This window comes from Poecilia reticulata, linkage group LG18, assembly GCF_000633615.1.
Source record: "Poecilia reticulata strain Guanapo linkage group LG18, Guppy_female_1.0+MT, whole genome shotgun sequence".
Taxonomy (NCBI): Eukaryota; Metazoa; Chordata; class Actinopteri; order Cyprinodontiformes; family Poeciliidae; genus Poecilia; species Poecilia reticulata.
In genome coordinates this window covers 1,952,042-1,972,293 of record NC_024348.1, presented here as the reverse complement: position 1 = coordinate 1,972,293, position 20,252 = coordinate 1,952,042, and the positions used below count along the sequence as shown (strand labels likewise).

At 42.0% G+C, this 20,252-nt stretch overlaps 1 protein-coding gene across 1 annotated transcript in view; it reads left to right on the top strand.

The window, feature by feature from the left end:
- Positions 1 to 20,252, top strand: part of LOC103480181 (neurexin-2-beta-like) — a 74,556-nt gene that overhangs the window by 11,970 nt on the left and 42,334 nt on the right. Inside the window, exon 2 of the mRNA XM_017310469.1 lies at positions 7,117 to 7,206. Coding sequence (XP_017165958.1) covers positions 7,117 to 7,206 — 90 coding nt within the window. The remainder of the gene's footprint in view (positions 1 to 7,116; positions 7,207 to 20,252) is intronic.

The following is a 20,252-nucleotide window of genomic DNA, read 5'->3' as shown; positions in this document are numbered from 1 at the left end:
ACAACACTTTGGTAGACTTTGAAACTTAAAGGATCCTGAATAGGTACTAAATGGCAAAGGGGCACCAAGAAAATACCCCGACACCATCGGGGTATTTGTTGATAAAAACACAACGGATCCCTTCTCTTATTCTAGGGACAAAATGTTTTGGACAGATTTGGACTGTTCCATATTGTAGCTGACATTAAAATTGATCAGACCCTGCAATGTTTTTCCACTCTGCTGTTATTCAATTTTCATGAGCCTGTGCAGGCTGTGGCCTTTGTTTCCTGTGTTTGGTCTCGTGGTAGGATCAGACATGTTCTGCCGCTTTAAGGTGCAACATGTTGTGTGTTAAGAGATGGTACACCATTAATTGTACCCATTGATTGTACCCATTGATTGTTTGAGCGAATGTTGTGTTTCTATCATATGGAACCAGTCTGCCTGTTCCCCTGTCACAAGGCATTTTGGTTCACATAACAGAGGCTTAGTGTGTATTAGTCTCTCTTCATTGTTTTGTACCGTTCTCTGTAAACCTGGGAGAAATTGCTATGCATGAAGCAGCATTAAAAAATCTCAGCCCAGCTAATCTGGCACCAACAACCATCAAGAACTTTCTTCACCACTCTGTTGCCATTGCTTGAACTTCAGCAAAGTGTCTTCAACGTGTCCAAATGCTTAAATGCATTGAGTTGCTGCCATATGATGACTACTTTTTAAAGGTACTTTTTGAGTGTGTATGTTTTTAGATATCATCCTTCACTTGTGAGTTTTTCCCAAACCAAGCACCAGCTGTCTTGCACATTTGTTTTGTTCTTCCTCATTTCTTACAAGTGTAAGATTGCAGCAGGAAATGTTATGGTGTCACTGAAAATCAGCTTTGTGTAAACGGGACGACGGTCTTTTGAATCTCACCATGGTGTCTACCTTCGCCCCAACGATGAGGAGCACACCAAGCTAAACCCTAAGCATGCTTCTGTTTAATTTTAGCAATTTTAAACCATGGTAAATGTGGTTGCTTTCAATTTTGTACCTCACCAGAAATCGCAAAACTCAAAACCAAAGACTTTTCCAGGGTACATCTAGAAGTCATCATCATCCTCATAGGCAGAACAAGGTGGCACAGGAAAGGAAAAGATGGAAAAACTAGCAAATTGCCATTCTCTTTTTTTCCCCCTCTGGAAGACATTTAAAGGGCCCTTTCAAAATGAAAGTTGGATGTTTGAGACGGGAAACTAGAAAGACGAGATTGGTGGATTCACAGAGGAGCAGAAAGTCTTTGTAGCGGAGAGGTCAGCCCCAGCTCTTCCAGCTGAGCCGCTAAGATGTTCTTACATCTCAGATAAATGGTGTAAGGAAAAGGGGTCAACACAGCGCTCCGCTCTGCTCCTCACTTCATCTTTCCTCTCTTTATCATTACTCATATGCCTCCACTGTCTGCTCGGCATCCATCTTTGTCTTTGCAAGCTCCATCGCGGCGGAGACGGAGAGCCGAGCCGAGCCGAGCGGCGCGTGAGCAAACAGGGAAGATAAAGACACTTTGAGGAGAAGGACATTGAAGCAGCCAAGAAGATCAGCCTCCCCTCTGCCTATTGGCAAAAGCAACATGAGAGCACTCTGAAAGTAGTCGAAAGAGTAGCTGAAAGCAAAGGAAGAGCTCACAGATTAGGGTAGGAGAGGGGGGCACTCTTATGCACACGATGCCGCAGTCAGACAAATGACTAGAGGCGGGAGGGACTTTAGCTGAACGTGGACTAGATTTCGCTTCAGCAGTTTGGGCCTCCCAACAAGACGCAGGGAAGGCAGTCTTCCGTAGCTTTAATGGTTCACTGGGCAGAACATGATGGATCATGTAGAGGGGTGAATCTCCTGTCAGAGCTGGCAGGAAGCCCCTCTTCACTGTGGGGATTCTACAGACGAGCAGCCTTTTGTGGTTTTCTTGTTTTTTTTAGCTTACGGAGCTTTTTCGGACACGATGCTCTGTTCCGGTTGCCTCCGGCAGTGATCACTGCTGGATCCCGAGCGGGGAAACGTGCGTCTGGTCCTAGTGGATATAAATCAGGACTTGTGATGAGACCTAATTAACAAGAGATTGGGTTAAAGTCTCAAAGAAGTTTTTACTCCAATATTTTCAGCTTGACAGCTACTGTATGGGTTGTGTGACAGCGCTTGAGCTCCAGGGATATGGTGACGCAAGCTGAGGAACGGCTGACACTTGATGTAATTTTCTAGTTTAGGATTTTCATTATGTTTTGCACATACAGAAAAAACAGTACAGCCAAAAAGAGCGAGCGAGAGGGAACTGAAGGCAGCCAGCTTAGTCGCTCGTCACTGGTGACATTCTGTTGGTTCTTATTGGGCCTCTGGTGCTCTGCGACTCCATCTGATTGGATCCTGCACAGTTGGAAGGTATCTCAAATTATTGGCCTGTGGCTATGGGATGATGGGGAGAGAGAGAGAGAGACAGAAGGGGAGAGCAGAGAAATAGTCAAGAAAGTAATGAAGAGGAGAGAGAGAGTTAAGTAGTGCAGATCGGCAGAGGAAAAAGATTGCTCTGGGTAATTAGAGAAGTGACAACTTTGATTTCTACAAGTTTTTTTCTTTTTCTTTTTCTTTTTTTAAAGCTGGTGGATGGGGATAAGAGGAAGGGGGATCCTTCGGCTGACTCTGGGAGCAGCTCTTGCATTAAATCAATTTGTGGCTGAGATAAAAGGTGGTGGAGGGAAGAAATGAAAACGAGTTGTTGGACTGATAAGTGCTGCACATATGAGAGATGACGAACAGTTAAAGCGATGACAGCCATGTGATTAAAACACAGGCAGACATGGGTGCAGGGGGGGATGTGTTTGATGTAAATAAATGAGTGGGTTAGGAGGGTCTCTTCCCTCATTTCACAAACTCCAAACTCAGCTTAGGAAACGTGGAGAGACTTTAAAATTCTGATGAATTCTTTGTGAAATGATTTAATGAAGTAGCTGGCAGACTCAGACTAACATTACAGGGGGAGGTTTCAGTCGAAGACTGGCAGAGCGACATGGCTGCGGGCCAACCGTCTCCAGTGTACTCTCCATTCTCGTGAATAGATTTCCAATGTGGGTGTCCTGTACAAGGGCATCCGGTCGCCTGCAGAGCAACATGATATCCAGCTGGCTTCTCAGAGCATCACACGGTCAAATGCCACCACACAAATGTGCACATGTGCAATGACACGGAAGGCAAAAGATTTGGTTATCATCGCACTTGAAGGCAAGTCGTCCCAGACGCGCATCGAAGCAGATAGTTTACACTCCCCGTGTGCCAATGCATCTGTCACCCCCGCCCCCATCCCTAGGTGCCAGTCAGGCAGCGTGTACCCGCCCCTCTCTGTGTCACGGCAGATGTGACACCTTCCCTGAACTGGTCCCATCATAGCCATTATCTGGACAAACCGTCTGGCAGCAGACATGAGGCGCCAAAGAAAACACAGACAGGGTTCTGCATGGATAGTCCAAACCACAGGGGGGGTCAGGGCTTCAGGCAACCTGCCTGGGTACGACTCATGGGGAGTTATGGCCCATACCTTCTGTTGAGCTTCATTTAAGAGCAGCTATATGCTAACAAGTGTTATTTTGAATGTCCATCAATGAGTGAGAAAACAGATGTGACTCAACATTAACAACGTTCATCTACAGAGCCGGGCAGAAGAACTCATACGCCTTGTCTCCATTTTTAATGGGGTTCTATGTGATAAACTAGCTAGCTAAAAAGTTAGTTGTGCTAACAATAAAGCACTAATGCTAAACTATGACTCTACTAATGATAAAGCACTACAGCAACATGGTACTTAGCAGAAGCTAATGCTAAGTTCCTAACTTGTATTCAAATTGTTTCTGCTGTTAAAAAACTAGTCTAGATTCGTATCAAGCAAAAGCAAGAGTCCTGGGAATGGAGGCCCAGCTGTTTAATTAGCCAGCCACCCACCGTCTCCTCTACTCTGATGCAGAACGGCCTTCATCCGGTTTGCTCAGATTTCTCCACAGATCCAAACGGATGAAAACACACGCAGGAATTTAGATCGCCTGTGGACCGAAAGACCTGACCAGCAGGAGGAGATTGTTGCCGTTCTTGTCACATGTTGTGATTTTTAGTCTCATCTTGCTCTTCCAGGTTTCCATCCCTACAATGCTTTCTCTTTTCTAGACTTCTTTCAGTGTTTGGAGTTTGTAGATGGAATCCCTGTCATGGCAGTTTTTGCTTCTTGATCCGGATGTTGCTGCATGCTGCTGTTTGCCAGAGAGAAAAAAAAACACATACATCCGCATACAGTACACTCACTTTGTATTCTCAGCAGTTATTACTTTGTCTGCTGGATCCTTTGTCAGTAATAGATGGCAAGCAAGCGCCACGCCACAGTGAACCACATTTAATCTTCCAGTAACAAACCTTACAGGGAAAGAAGGAATACGTGGTTACGAATCAGAGGTTAAGTGTGAGTGAGTAAGAGCAAGTTGTGGGGGGGGCAGGACAAAACCAGAAATGAGAAATTGCTAAAAAACAGGCCCAGTGGAAAGAGGAAGGAAGAAGACAGGAAATAATGGAGATGAAGCAAAGTGGAAGATGAGAAAGTTGGAGAGAATGGGGCGTGCAAGTTACTAGCCACAGAGAGACGGAAATGGATTTTGGCAGGAGGGTGAGAGAAAGGACAGAATGAAGCGTGGATGAAGGATTGTTTGAGAACAAGGGAGGGACAAGCCGGAAAAGAAGGAAAAGAGCCGGCAAGAAGGGCGGAATAAACGAGTAAGACGTGGAGAACGGATTAGGGAAAGAATGCCTGAATCGCGCAAAAAAATGGGTCCTGGAGAAGAAGAGCAGAGGAAAAGGTACTTTTCTGAGTGTAGAGTCTCAGCCCTGCCACCAGAGGAGGATAAAACGGATTGTGCATACAGCAGGTTTGGTTCCTGGAGGTTGCAGTGTGAATCGGAGGAAAGGAAGGGATTTAGGAGGAAGGACATCCACCCACGGAGGATTTGTCTGCCAGTTTTTGTTTTTTGCTTTATCCCTGCAACATCGGCAACCCTGCCACACCCCACACTGGTCCTCTGCCCAACGCACTGTTTCTCTCTCTGTCTGTGTCTCTCTCTCTGTCTAATTTAGTGATTGCAGCAGAGTGGTTGTGTCATTACTGAAGCAGCCTTGTGTTAGGGCTGTAATTGCCGCTCTGCCTTTCCAGAAAAGCACAGCAGAAGCGCGCTTAATCTTAAGTGCAACATCAAAACATACCTGTAATTGCTGCTCGGTGTTTTGTTTTTTTTTCTTGTACTTTAGAACAAACGGCGGTTTTGGAAAGAACGCCGTTTGTTCTCGCAGGTAGAGTCAAAACAAAAATGTGCAGCTGATATAAAAGAGAGGAGAGCTGAAGGATGGAAACACCGATTAGGTTTTCTTTTAACCTTAGATTTAGATTTTATTTAAAAAAAAAAGTTTGATCTATGTTATGATGAGTCATTTTCGGTTCTATCCTCCCCTCGTTTCAGCCTTTCCTCCTATCTTCTGCTTTTCTTTTCCCATCAACTTCTCATTACGCTCTCTGATGTAGCCCCCCTTTTCACACACAAACAGGCAAGAGAATTTACCCACAACATAGCCTCATGCATGTGCAAACATCTTTTTTCTTTTTTTTTTTTGTTTTGCTTATCCGAGGCAGTTTTGCGCACACAGGCAGGCGTGGGTAGGGAGACCCCTGGGGAGAGGAAACAGGTACTGCAGAACCGAGAGGTGGTCTATTTTAGATCTCTGCTGCAGCAGCACGGGGCAGTGGCGCCTCTAAATCAAAGTACATTCCAGATAGGATGCAAGATGAGTTCCCCCCACACACACACACACACACGCACGCGCGCGCGCACACACACACTCTCTCTCTCTGCAGATAATTTCAGCAGCAGCACTCAAGTCTTCTGCTTTCTCAGATTTCCTATTAAAACAGGCAGTAAGTTAGGGGTACGTTTTGTTTTTTGTGAGTTGTCCTATTTTCAAAAAGCGCTGTCTAAACATAGCCCTGCCGAGGTTTTTTTAGCCTGTAATCTTCTAAGACTGCCTTTTGACATGGACAATAACTCCTAATTAATCCATCACATCAGACATCATCAACCCCCCGCCCCCCTCACCTCCCTCTACTCACACAAACACACACACACACACACACCCAAGCCTGGTCACCATCACCACCCTCATCCCCCCCTTAATTTCAGCGCCGTCTCTGTTGATGGTGCTGGAGATGCAACGCAGCGTGACCCAGAGGTTGATTGAAGTGAAGTGAGGGATAATAAGTTGCCGCAGCAGTGATGAAACTTCTTTGACACACTGATGAAGTGCTGCTAATTGCCAAGTGCCAATGAGAAGTTCTCCATGAATGCTTGAGGAGGTTTGGGGGTATGAGGGGGAGGAGGGGTGAGGGGGGTAAGGCGCTGAGAAATACTGGTGCTCTGACAGATCCACTTAATTCGTTTTGCTTTAGGTGATAAACGGAACGGGGATTCAAGGGGTCCGAGCGCCACAGCACCGTCAGGTTTGGGAGGAGCCATTTGGCTAATTGACAACTCTTTATCTGCAATGGGAACTTTAAGGCGCTTTCCTTGAGAACAACCACAAAATGTGTTTTGTTTTTCTTTTAATGTGTGATTATGTCATGCTCCTTTTGAAACAATGTTTTACTGCTGACACTGAAATGTCTTGTTCTGCTTTATTCTTCCTTACTGTACTTGTGTTGACTGCTGGTTTTGCTGGCTTTAACATATTTTGTCACCGCTAATGATTTTTCTAATGTGCTGAGAGCTATGATAAGTTCTTTAAACAAAACAAAAAGAAAAGTAACCATTTTACATCTAAAACACTTTTAAATCTGTTTAACATGACATCAGATTAAAAAAACAAACAACTAATTTAAACTCAAGGTAACTAGAATGTTGTTAACCTGTCTAACCGAACAAACCAGCCCAAAACAACATCAAGTTCTTCCTGTCCTAACTAAAGCTGATTTAAAGTTCATAACCTGCTAAACCTTTTGCAATGTTGCCCTTCTAACTTCTAACTTTCTTAACTTCCAGATTTGCCTGTAACCGTTTTGTTTCTAATTTGTCTTCTCCAAATTTCTTAAAGGGAACTTTGATAATGAGCGCCTGGCTCTTGCTAGACAAAGAATCCCATACCGACTTGGTCGGGTAGTTGATGAGTGGCTACTCGAAAAAGGTAATAAAATCCCTTTAACTCCACTAATGATCTAACCGCCTAACCTACCGTTAACCACAGCTCTGGAGGAGGTGCAGTGCCATGCAGCAGGGGCAAATGTGATTGACTCCTTACCTAAACTATAGGTTCCCATCACTGTAGAACTACCAAGTGTAGCAATGACCAGATTTTATGGTGTTGAGAAGTTCAACTGGAATTGAAGCATGTTCTACCAGATTTAGTTTCACCTTCGTTGGCTTTTAAAGAGAGATATCTCCGTAGTTTCTAACAAGGCCACGTTTCAGGGGTCTTTATCCAAGGCACCCTAAGTTGGGGCTGCATCTCTTCAGAGCTTTAATTTCCAAATAACCCAACATAACCCTTAATAACCTGACCACATGTAAACCGCTTCCTTCCTGTGTCTTTTGTTTGCTGAATGTTGGCTGGATGTAAAACAACAAAAAGTTTGATTTTCACTGGATTTTTCCGAGAACAGGACCCCTCTACTCCCCTCTCCCCCTAACCCTCACCTCACACCCCCTGCACCCCAACCACAACCCACAATCCCCCTCCAATGAAAGTCACTAAAAGTTAAAGGGACCGTTTTTGTACAAAGTCTACACTCAGTGCGCCACGCGGGCGCCCCTGCCGGTGTTGTACCTGACAGCGCCCTGAGTTCTTAATGTGGTCCCATTAAACTCATTATTCTTTAACCCTTTGAGTACCGAATGTCCCAACCTTCCTGTCTTTGTCTCGTGCCGTGTGTTTGTGCTGCTGAAGGTGGTTGATTCTTCAAAACAAGAATAAGCCAGTAAAAAACAGAACAAAACAAAACCCTACAGGGGTAAATAAATATATATGCACTGCTTCTTGTTTTTTGTTTTTTTTTTGCATTGGAGATGCATTGAGATGATCACAACCTAAGCGTAAAGACAGTTAGCTTTAGGGGGTTCTCTTTGAAACGCTATCCGAAAACACAGAAGGATGAATTTAGAAGATAAAACTCTGTCTCAGAGAGAAAGATGAGGTATTTTATTATTTTCATTTTTTATTTTTGCAAAAAATGAACTGCCTTCATATTTATTTGATGACAACAAAACAATCCTTGTATTCATATTCAGCGCCCATAAACTGACTTCTTGGCTCTCCTGTGGCGCTGCAGCGATTGCACGATTGCTGGGAATAGTTAGAACAGAAATTAGAAAGGATTGGGGAGATTAAAGTTGAATGAAAAAGTGAATCAATAAAAAATGATTTGGCAACTTCATGAAATTATCTGTGTGCCACGAAAGTCTGAAGAGAAGAGCTTAAAAGTGAATCTATTATTCTCTTTCTTCTCCACTTTGAAATCTGTCAATAGATGAAAGTAATAGGAGTTATTAGTTGTAAACATTCCCATCGGCTCATGAGTTTAAATTTTGATAAAGTGAATATTAAAGAAGATTTGATATGTTAATTGCTATTATAATGGAGTCAATGCAGAGGTGTCCTACACACGCCATGCGATGAAGACAAAGAGTTGCTTTCGAACAAGTCTAGCTATCGTTGAAGGGAATTAGTGGACATTTTTGAGCTCAAAGGGTTAAAGTTGTTTGATTTTTCTTTCCTCCTTTTGTTTTTGTATCCATTTAGAACTTCAAGCTATAAACCTCAAAGCAGAATCTAACCACCAACAGCAAATCAAACTCCACCCACACTAACCACTGAGGACTCCTCTCAGGATGTTCCGTCTTTACAGACTCTAAGAAAATTGGCAAACTTTTCCAGCCTTATTGAGCTGGTAACAAATTCATGGAGTCCTCAGATCTAACCTTGTTATAAATCTATTTTTAACTGAACCTGGATGTTGGTATTTGGAAGAACTTGGACAGGTCGTTGCAATCAACGGAAACTAAACAGATGCTAACCCTGTTCTAACTCCTGCTAAAAAGAAAACAAATCTCTAAGTGAAGAGGTCTTCAAATTGTCCTCTCCTGTTTGTTCAAGCAAAACTCAGAGGGTTAAAACGTAACGCAACGGTTGAACCTCAAATTGACCTCATCTGCTCTGGATAATTACAATAGTGTGTTTAAGAAAAAAATACATAAATGAAGGTCCCTTTAACATTTATTGTTTTCACCACTAAGGAAATGGACATGTTTGCTGTGGTTTCCAGTAGTTGAGTGGGTTGACTGGTTTTATTTGAATGAGACTTGTCTTTGTTGTTAAAAGTCTGGATCATTTAGACAGTGGTAGATGATCCAGGCTGTGAATGACTGATCTTTAATGTTGCAGAGTTCTGAATGTGAGTGTGACAAACGATCAGCCCTGTGGGTCTCCTCCACAGCAATCTGCAGTGTTGTTTTACAGATTACAGCCAGAAGTCTACATGGATTTTCTCTCTTACACGTGAATGAGGCTAAATTTCATTCGTAACACAGTTAAAAGATTTAATCTGAGATAATTTTACCTGTTGTAACCTGTCTTATTACGTTATTGCCTGTTTTGCTAGCTTCCTCCCTGTTTTATTATGACTACTTGACATTTTGCCTTATAGTTTAATTCATTGTGCTTGCAGTTTATTGTGCACAGAAAATATTGGCCTTCTCTTTTATAAACGTAATGATTTATTTTAGTGGAGGACACGGCTAACTCTAAAGTACAAATCATAAACAGTTCCATTAACGCTAAAGCACTACATCAACATGTTATTTAGTGGAAGCTAAGCGCTAACTTCAATTCCAATATGAGCACCATTTTAATTTTGACAATATAACTTACATATTCTACCATGCACTTAGATATTGTATTCATGCATATATATCTTGTTTTCTACTGTCCATCTTTTATTTGTTCCTGTTTGTTTCTTGTTTGAAAGGAAGTTACTGGAGGTGAAATAGAGAGAGCATAGAGGACAGGAAACAGAACTGCCACGTAAACAGTTTCACCCACTTCAAAATAAGAGCATGAATACAAACGTTTATCTACTTGTCTTGACAGTCGATAACTAAAACTTCAATACAGATGTTGAACCTTATTCAACTGAAAGCTTAGAAAATAGACAAGTAAATTAATGCAATAGAATTTATCTGGAAAAATTAATCCAGGCCAGTGTTTCTCAACCTTTTTTGGGCCAGCGTCCCCCTAGCCTTCATCCAGGTCCCTCACCGCCCCACACCAAAGAATTTGTAGGCTACTTTGCACTGACTATTATTTTATCATTAATATTACTATCACTATTGTAGATGTTTTGATTTTTATGCTTGTTTCTGTATTTATCATCAAAAATAATTTCCCAGAGAACAAAAAAGCCATGGGAATAGAAATTATTTTCACAGGCGTCTACGAAAAATGCAATGAACATTCAACTTAAAATTGGTAGGTCTAACAGCAGCCAATAACAGTGGAAAAAATATTCTTTTGTGCCATTTTCTAGTTGTTAAATCTTGCACAAAATGATCAGATAAAAGATGTTCAACATGCCAGTTTAAACTTTGAACTATTTGCAAACGACTGAGCTCTGCAACATTAAAACCTGGATAGAACTGTAACTACATTAATCATAGCTCTTCTTCTCTTCAGTGTCAGTTTCTGGTGTTGCAGCTCTGTGCTGCCTTCAGGAGAATGGGACATCAGAGTATCATCCATAAAACTTCACCCACATGGCATTTATTGTGCAAACCAGAGCTTTCAGAGGAAAAACAAAAGTTCCAGATCCTTTTAATGCCATACAGATATGAGACAGAAACATGGATTATATCTTTATATAGACCTGTCTATTGATTATAGATTAATAGTTTTACTGGACAGAAATTACAAAGATTCTTAATCAAATCCTAATGAGTCAAATTGAAAGTGTCATGGAGTCATCAGCCTCATGACATTAACACTGACATGAAAAATAATATTGAAGAAATAAATATATCAAATMTAATTAAAAACATAAATAAGTAATCAGTTCTTTACTGTTATGGTCTGTAAGATATATTTATTCTCAGTACTAGATGTGGTCTCAACAAACCCATGACACTTCAACACTATTATTTCACCTTTTATCTGGAAATAGTGTCTGTTTATTCTTGCCATACAGTCCCCTGTATTAATTATTGCTCGAAAGGTCTTGCCATACCAGTTTCTTCCTCTGTATTTACTTTAGTTTCTTAGTTTATTCTTGCATTTTGTTCTTCATTCATTTCCATTTAGTTTCATTTGATTAGTTTTATCCTCTCTTGGTTTATTGCTTTGTCCACTTTAGTTTCTTTCCTCTTGCTAGATTTATTTTATCATTTATCCATTATAAGACGAATAATATAAGACAAATAATCTTCACTCATCACCTGCTGCGCCGCCTAATCGTCATGTGTTTCACATCATTTGTTGATTTTTTCACTGTTCAGCGTCGGATTCTCTGTTTTTATGCCATAATTCACATCTAGTTCGTCGCTCCGTTTTATGTCCTGGTTCTCCTGTTTCAGAGTTTTTCGCAATGTGCGCGTCTTTTTTTTTTAAGCCCCTAAGGTGCAGGGTCGTCGTGAAACGTATCGATGGGGAAAAGGCAGACTGACATAAAACTTTTAAAACAACGGAAACAATTTCTGCATTCTGATTATTGAAATTTAAAAGTGCTGTGTTGTTCCATCACCCTCGTTTCATACCGGACCACTTACAGCTCCGGTGTTAACGCTATAAAATGAACGCTCTCTATCGTGGTATCACCCATGGAGGGATTTCTTTATTTCTTTATTTAAATGGGTTCATTTTTCAGAGGGATACTCAGTGAGGGTATCGTGATTTTAGCTACCAGTAGCAGGAGAATGGAGCTGCGCCAAGAACCTAACAGAAGCTAACAAACACTGAATAGAAGAAGAGCTGCCATCGATACAGTTGCAGCCAAGCATGTTTTAATGTTACACAATACAGTTTTACCAAGTTGCTCAAAGTCTAAACTGGCATTGTTGTAGATTTAAGGTGTAAATTTTACCTTCGACTAAATGCCCCCCAAAGGCATCCCAGCGCCCCCCTTTTGTAAAAGTGTCCGCCAGCGCCCCCTGCCGTCCTCTGAACGCCCCCTGGGAACCCTACATTGAGAACCGCTAATCTAGGGGAAGTTAAGTACTCTAAACGAAATATTAACGCATTAGCAGATGTGTGCTCCCCACTGTGTGTTTTGAACATCATATGATTTATTGACTCCTGTTTCAGCTACAAATTATCACATCTTCCCCATGCATAAAGCCGTCTGTTGTTTTTGGGGGGAGTTCTGCGGCTAACCATGGACAGCACTGTATCACTGCAAAGATGATTTGATTAGACTTAACATTTACAAACTGTCTTCAGCATCTTATTGGAGTAATTAGTAGTTAGTGGCCGTCTCTGTGTGTGTAACAGCTACAGTAAGAGTGTCCAAAGTGCCCAAGTTTATTTTAGTCCCAGATTTGTGCTGATTGCCAGACATTTTAAACAGGAGACAGACAGTACATTTTGTTAAATGTAACAGCACCTTGTTCGTCTTCTAATAACCCTTTTTTTTTTTTGCTTTAATCTTCATTTCGTAGTAAACAAGACAACAAAAATTCAGCAAGCTTGACTCCAAAGCCAAACTAGAAATTTAAGATAAATTAAAAAAAACCTTGTTTCTTTTGTTGAAATGTGATTTGTTTATTGTTGATCACATAAGGACAAAAACATCACATAAAATTAGTTTCATATTTTCAATTAGAAAAGCAAGCTAATGTTTGTGGCCTACGAGTTCTTTCTGTTTTGTCATTTTGAAAAGCAAGTCAAGATGTTTGGACACCGCTGTCCAAGAAAGTAAAAAGTCTTTCCCTTAACGTAAGGATTTTCCGATTTTTCCAAATCTTTTTCTTAGCTTAAAAATGACAGTGTCCAACTATATTGCAATATGTTCAGAACATCTGCATTACGCCTCGCTCTCGCAGGCTGAATAAACTGCAGACATGCCATGACATGTAGAAAACACAATTTCCTTTGACATTTTTACTTCTTTGGTTCCTCTGACTTAATTGCTGTACGCCTCACTGACACTGAATACAGCGAGCTTTGAGTCGTCTTCTTATGGTAGCCATTTACACACCAAAGAGTCCAGTTGCTGTGGCCTTCACTCTTAGGAATACTGTGTTTGTTAATGGTAAAAAAAAAGTGGATGTTTGAGTTTCCGACCAATTGACCAGCATGCAGCACAGTCACACACACAAAGCATACACACACTGAGGTTTAGTAGCCAATATAGTCATACTTTCAGTGCTCTTTGGTGCATCTCAGTGCATCTCTGTAAAAGGTAAAAAGATACTTTAAGGATTGTCACGGCAACAAACCAGATGCAGGTAGTAGTCTATACAAGAAAATAAGATAATAAACTGTGATTTAACACTGTGGTGCTTAATTAATTGTTTAAAATCTATTCAACCGCCACTTCCATTGTTAAAGGAGATGTACCATTCCACTCCTGTATTGACAGCAGCAAAATAAAAGGGCTAATCGCTCACTTTTTTCCCTGACAAATCAGTATTTTGGTCACACCGTGCTTTAATGGAAGTCATTGGAGCCCGCAGTCCTAGAGGAGAGCTGTGCTGTCTCCCTAGATCTCATTCTGAAGCCCTTATCCAATCTCCCATACTGTGTGTGAGGCAGATCAGAGAGAGCATCTCCTGCCCACTCCGTGCCCGCTGACTAAATTCAAAATGGCAGCAATTACAGGAAAGCAATGGAGGGGAAAAAATCCCAAGTCCCAAAAGTTTTTAACAGCTCTATCTGAGACAAAACTTACTGAGATGCAACCCCTTTACCCGGCAATGGAGCCGTCATTAGCAGTTTTCTCTACATCCATCCCCCTTCCTCTCCCCAGTCTTTCAGGTAATTCTTTTTTCTTGCTTTGACTTTGAAGGACATCCTTCGTCCAAAAGCTCGACAAGCGGTCTCTAATGTCAAAGCTCCTACTTTTTTATGAGCTAAAATTCCAAATAGAACTACAGACAAACAAGAGAAGAAATCTTTTTGATACCTTGGCACCATGTTTGCAGAATATTGAACCTACCTAAAGAGGATTAACTGCACATCATGTTGTTGAGAAGACGTGATCCCTGCACGACTCACCAATCAGTTTCTATGATGAGCTACATGAGACTGAGGGAGGAGTTGGGTCTCCATAGCCTCTGAAATCAGGCTGAAGAACCAGGTTTAATGTTTGGAATTTAATGGCCGTGTATTAGCTTCCCCCATCCCTTAATCAAAAGCAATCAAGTCCTCCCCCTTGGTGCGGGGCCAGAACCCAAATCAAATATCCAGGCCAGGCATCCATCCAGTTCGGCTATTCATGATCATCCCCACTTCATTTCAGAGATTCTGGCCCATCTGGTTACAACCGAGCCGGTCAGATTGAGGCCTCCTTTTCTTTTCGGCTAACCTCGGTGATGCGTTCTGGCTCCCGCCGAGTTGTCTTCTCATTTGATCCCTCAGCACTATTATTGCGCCATTCAAGAGAAATTGGGGGGAAACTAAATGAATTCGTACATTCTTGCTCACGAGTGGAGAAGTGGCAGCAAGTAAGCGTGAAAGAAAGAAGGGAATTTTCTGTTATTTCACGGTCTCCTGCCGTGAAATGCCACCCCGCGCCCCACACCTCCCAAAAAAAAAGCACAGTCACAGTTAGGAGAGAAGCCTGTCCCCAGCTAACCACTGTACTATCTCTTTCTGCATCTCCCTCTACTGTATTCCATGTTTCAGATCAACATACGGATAAGGAACTGAGTCTGATTAAATCCAGTTTACTCCCACCAGAGTCCTGCAAATATTCCAGCAGAATATCTCAGAGCAGTTGTTGCCTTTAAGGACCACTGGGCATCAGACTGACTCTAAAAGCATTCACCGCATAGTGTTGCTACTCTGTGCCTCACATCTTTATTGTAAAGCATAATTAATTCTTAGTATTCAACACGAACCAGCCCTGCTACAGAGAAACTGAAAAAAGAGAGAGAACTTAATTCCCAAAGAGAGCCTTGTGCTGCACAGATAACTTGAAAACACTTCATATTCGACTTTTTCCGCGTCCCACCCTCACCCCCACCCCCATTGTGCTCGGCTCTTCTTTGACTCACACCGCCCTTATTGTCTTAGGGAAGCTCTTTGTGTTGATTCTGCTACAAGAAGAAGAAGAAAAAAAAGAGAATTCGGCAGGCACATGAAGGATTTTTGAGCAAAAAAATCCATATAGACCCCACGTACTAACAGTTCAATTTTCTGCTCGGCACGTCACAAACAAGTGGGTTGTTGACAGAGGTGAATTCTGGGCCATCCCTCCCACCCTGCAACTCGGCAAAGAGAAAAACATTTCAGGTTGAAGTGCCTTCCCAACCACTTGATGGTCCTTCTCTCTGTGAGATAACAGGAGCTGAAGGTGGATGAGAGAGAGGTAATGACAACGGTGAGAGATGCCGCTCTCTTCAGCTGCAGTCCCTTTCACCTTCCCTCATGCGCACTTAGATCATCCGTTCCGTTTCCCCTTGCCTCCATTTAGTGATCGCCTCCCCCAGGTTAGCAGCAGCAGGCGCTTTCCTTTTCTCCTCTGCTCCTACAGTACATTCTGCGGGGTTGTTGCAGACATGCAGCCATTATTTCGTAGCCTCCGACAGGCAATCTGTGCATTAGCAACCCAAGCGTGGCCCAATCCCGGCCCACTCTCTGGCTTGGCTCGGCTTAGCTGGTAATTACCGACCGCAGCTCATCTGAGACGAGCCATTTCTCCCTGTTAAGAAAGAAAATGGCCAAAGAGGATGGCGCATCAATGCAAATCTGCTGCTAGAAATGTGATTTTACTCCTGCTACTGCAGCGTCGTTTTGTTTCTGGATAGGTAACCCAGCGAGGATTGAGCTCCCTGCTGTCTGCAAACTCTGCACCTTGTAGACTTTAAAGTGCATTTGGATGTAGAGTGACCAGATGTCCCCTCGCACTTGTCTCTTTTTCCTCAGCCCACCTTTTTAATGATTTTCAAAAGGCCAAACTGCATGATGGCGGTAAAGGCGCACTCATTAGCAGCTGTGTTCTTAGCCAAACTGTACTCCCATGGGACCCAGCAAACATGAAACCTTTCAACGACTTCTGTGCATTCAGATTCCACCCAACCTGATGTAAAAAAAAAAATCACAGCAAGGCAGGAATGTACCAACCATGGCAAATGCAAAGAACAGCACAGACTAGCAAAACTGGTGGTTCAAATGAACGTAAGGCCCGGCTGTGAGAAATTCAACAACAGAGATTGCGTTACTGTAAGGTCCACCCCCAATTAAAACAATTGTAGTCGGGCACAAAAGTGCAAGGACATTTCTTCAACTTTCCTCTAAGTAATGCCACTCATTCTGGCTGCCATCCAGAATTTGCAGTAACTGGAGTCTTTTACATTGCTGTGTAGGAATTTCTGCCCATTCTTCTTTACATAATTATTTTACTTCAGTCAGAAGCATAGACAGCCTGTCTAAGTTCTTCTCAGACCTTCCTGAACTTCTGCCTGCAGTTGTTGTGACCCATGGATGCCTTGTTGCCCAGGCTTGTTCTTTCTCCTTGTGTCAATTTATGAGCCCTTACCTTAACTAGGGTAAGTAAGCCCTTTAGCTTATCTCTAATGCTTTTTGGCTAAGTGCTAGGGGAAACCCTGGGCAGGTCACCAGTCCATCACCAGGTTTCACAGGACAAACAACCATACACACGCACACACTCATACCTAAATTTAGAGAGACCTAACGTGAATTACATAAATTACATGAGGATTATTCATTCGTCTTTATAGTAATACGTACAATAAAGACACGTCACCTCAAACCACTTTAATTAACTTTACTCAAAAGAGACTGAAATCAGAAGTACAGTACTCCAAATTCCTACAGTTTTTCCCAAAATCCTGTCCATTGAAGCCCTCACCATCATCAGCATCAGAATCGTCACTGTTGTCATCAGAAGCTGATCCAATAACAGCAGCAGCTGTCATTTACAAAACCTCATCTGCCATGTTTAAAATACAGTAAAACCTACATATGTCAGAAGTAGGCCTGTCGCGATAAACGATAAATCAATTAATCGCACGATAAATTAAACATATCGACCTCATTTTAATTATCGGCTTTATCTTCTCTTCCTGCCTTTTTTTCTTTCTATTGATGACACTGAGTAAAAAAGGCTCACCTCTGGTGCTCTCCACTGACCCTCCCTTCCTCATTTCCTTAGTGTAATGTTCAGCGCACACTACATGAGTTGTCGGCCCATTTTCAAAACCTGAGACCACACATTAGCCGACAGAAATCCTAGGCATAACGGTTCGATCGGGTTCATCGTGCCGTGTGGTGTCCAGCCACATGGGCCCAAAATAATGGCTACAAGTCCAGTTAACTCATTTTAAAATCAGGCATTTGATCATTGCTTTACTAGAATCTACCTGTTATGCATGTGGCTAGAGTCAGCGTAAGGTCCTGACTGAATGAAAATCATCATAACCTATTTATGTCACGTTAACTTGGAACAGCTGAAAACTTACCGGGTTTATCAACTGCAGTAGCAATTTGGCTCCAGTTCCTCCCCATGTCATTTCTATATTCTTTGCACGAAATGTTGAATAAACATTAATGTTGTTTCCACAAATCATCTCCGATGTCGCTGGACTTTGGGATTCACCTCGTAATTTCCCTTCAGAAAGCACGAAGGAGAATCTGCGCTCTCATATTGGCTACCTGTCACATTTAGCGTTAAGCTCCCAGTTGGGGAAAACCCCTGATTTAGATCAGAGCGGCCATGACGATCTACCGTAACACACCACACACTGCAGAACGATCGGTTACAAAATCACCAGTGACAATCTTAGATTGGCCAACGTCTTAAGATTTTCGTAAAGGGAAAATAGGGGCAAAGAGTTGTGTAGTATGGACTATTGCCTTAGGAAGTGGGATGTGCCCATCTTCTCTATTTAAATCTAGTGATTACTGAAGGGCAATATAGTATACAGACTTCATAATCTGCACTCTTTTGGTTGAATGCAGTATTTATTTCCACTTTGGCTTTATGTTGTTTAGTTTTTATTCAAGTACGTTTTTTGTTAATGGAGACTGAGAATCCATTTTATTTTGGGTTGTTTTGTTTGTTTAGTTTATCAGTTCCAGTGTTATGTGTTCTTTTGAAAATAAAGTATCAATCTATGGCAGCAAATTGCATGCATTATTACGTAATTTCCACTAAATCAGTGTCAAAAGGTCTTAAAACAATATTATCGTTTATCACAATATTTTTTTAGACAATCGTCCAGCAAAATTTGTTATTGTGACAGGCCTAGTCAGAAGTCACAATACAAATCTGCAACACATCAGCACATTGATATTAGGTCAAACAATGACGTCACTTAAAATCATATCTTTCATTGAAGTAAAAGATTTAATTCATAATCTGCACAATATTTTACTGAAATAATTGTTTTTCACACAAGCCTTGCTTTAAAGCGCATTGAACAGAGAGGGCCGTTGTTCTATCGATACCTCTTATATGTATTACATGTATTTACTTCCTTAAATGAAAACGCCTCCTACAGTCAAAAAGTAGGGCTCCCACAATGCAGACAGCAGGAGTCTTAGGCCCCACAACAAGGTGATGGAAAACATGTTATCATAAAGTTAACCCTGTCATTAGTTGGCATTTAAAAATAAGGTTTGGACTCTAGAGGCGACTCAGTTCTTGAGTGTCTTCCTTCCTGTTTTATACATTTACCATGTATCCAACTGCGCCGTTTCTCTAGTTCTTCTTATCAAACCCATCAGCCCTCCCTCCAGCAGTTTGTCTTGATGACATTCTATCCTCTATACTCTCATTCATTGTCTGTCACTCCCCCGTCCTCCATCATATATCTCATGTCCCCCTTTTCTCCGCGCCGCTCCAGCCCTCTTCTCCCCGTGTCGTCTTTCCGTCTCAAGCGCCGAGCTTGGTAACCGTGGAGCTGTTCACCAGCAGACGACAAAAGGAAATTACATTTAATAGTCTTTTAATAGGGGTGATTTAATTTAAACCTTTGATATTAAAATGTAAGTCCTCTTTTCAGAGAAGAATTGGGAGAGAAAATGGCTGGCTTGTGTGAGATGTACAGTAGGGGGGGAGTTCTTGTCTGCCTTCAAATTGATTACCTGCCTAGCATGGAGTAGGGACACTGCATGCCGCATTCCACTGTGCATTAAAAATGTAAAAATACCCCCTCTCCTCCAGCTGTACAATCTGCTGTGACATGCAGGGGTCATTACTGCAATGACTCAGCGAGGAAATCAAAGTCGGAATCCCACTTGTTTCTCCATGGCGCTTGCCAGCCACTAAGTTCGCCCTCATCCCAAGCTGCTCCACCGATCAGTGGTGATTGCAGATGATAGCGCCTCGAGCAATACCTGTCTCTTTTGCCCACATGCCCTGTTTAGGCAGAAGGAATATACAGGCTTTTTGGTCAAGAGACTTGCTAGACAACGGAGACAGGAGCAGCAGTTGCAGCTCGGAATATCTCATGGAGCAGGTTTCAATGTGACAGAAAACAAACAAACATTTGCCCCAGATAAGGTAGCAGTTTTTTTTTATCACTCAGTTTACAATTTTCATGTTTTTTGGCTTCAAACTCAAGCAGCTTTACTTACTGTTTTCAGTGATTTCCCATTTATTTTAAATAAGAATAGCTCATGCTATACATCACTCCTAATATTTTAACTCTCTTAAATAATTCACCCTTTATTGCTAAAGCAACCTAGCCTGATAAGAAAACAGCCCCTTTTTCTATGCTTTGCTTTGTCCATAGGGTCTGGACCCTCAGCTGTTGAGAAACGATTGCTTCCTGGACTCTGTTGAAGTTTTACATTTTACCCAATTGCAAACATTTGTCCGTGACGTATGTTTTGAACCCGTTCAATGCTATAAAGCTAAAAGGAAATTGTCTGCACTGTAAACAACCATTCTCCACTGCGAAGAGAAAAGTGCCGAACCGAACAAGATGGCGATTAATGTTGATTCAATATTTGTAGGCGTGGCTAACACCGACTGAACGGCTTAGTTCACTTCCTCCACTGCC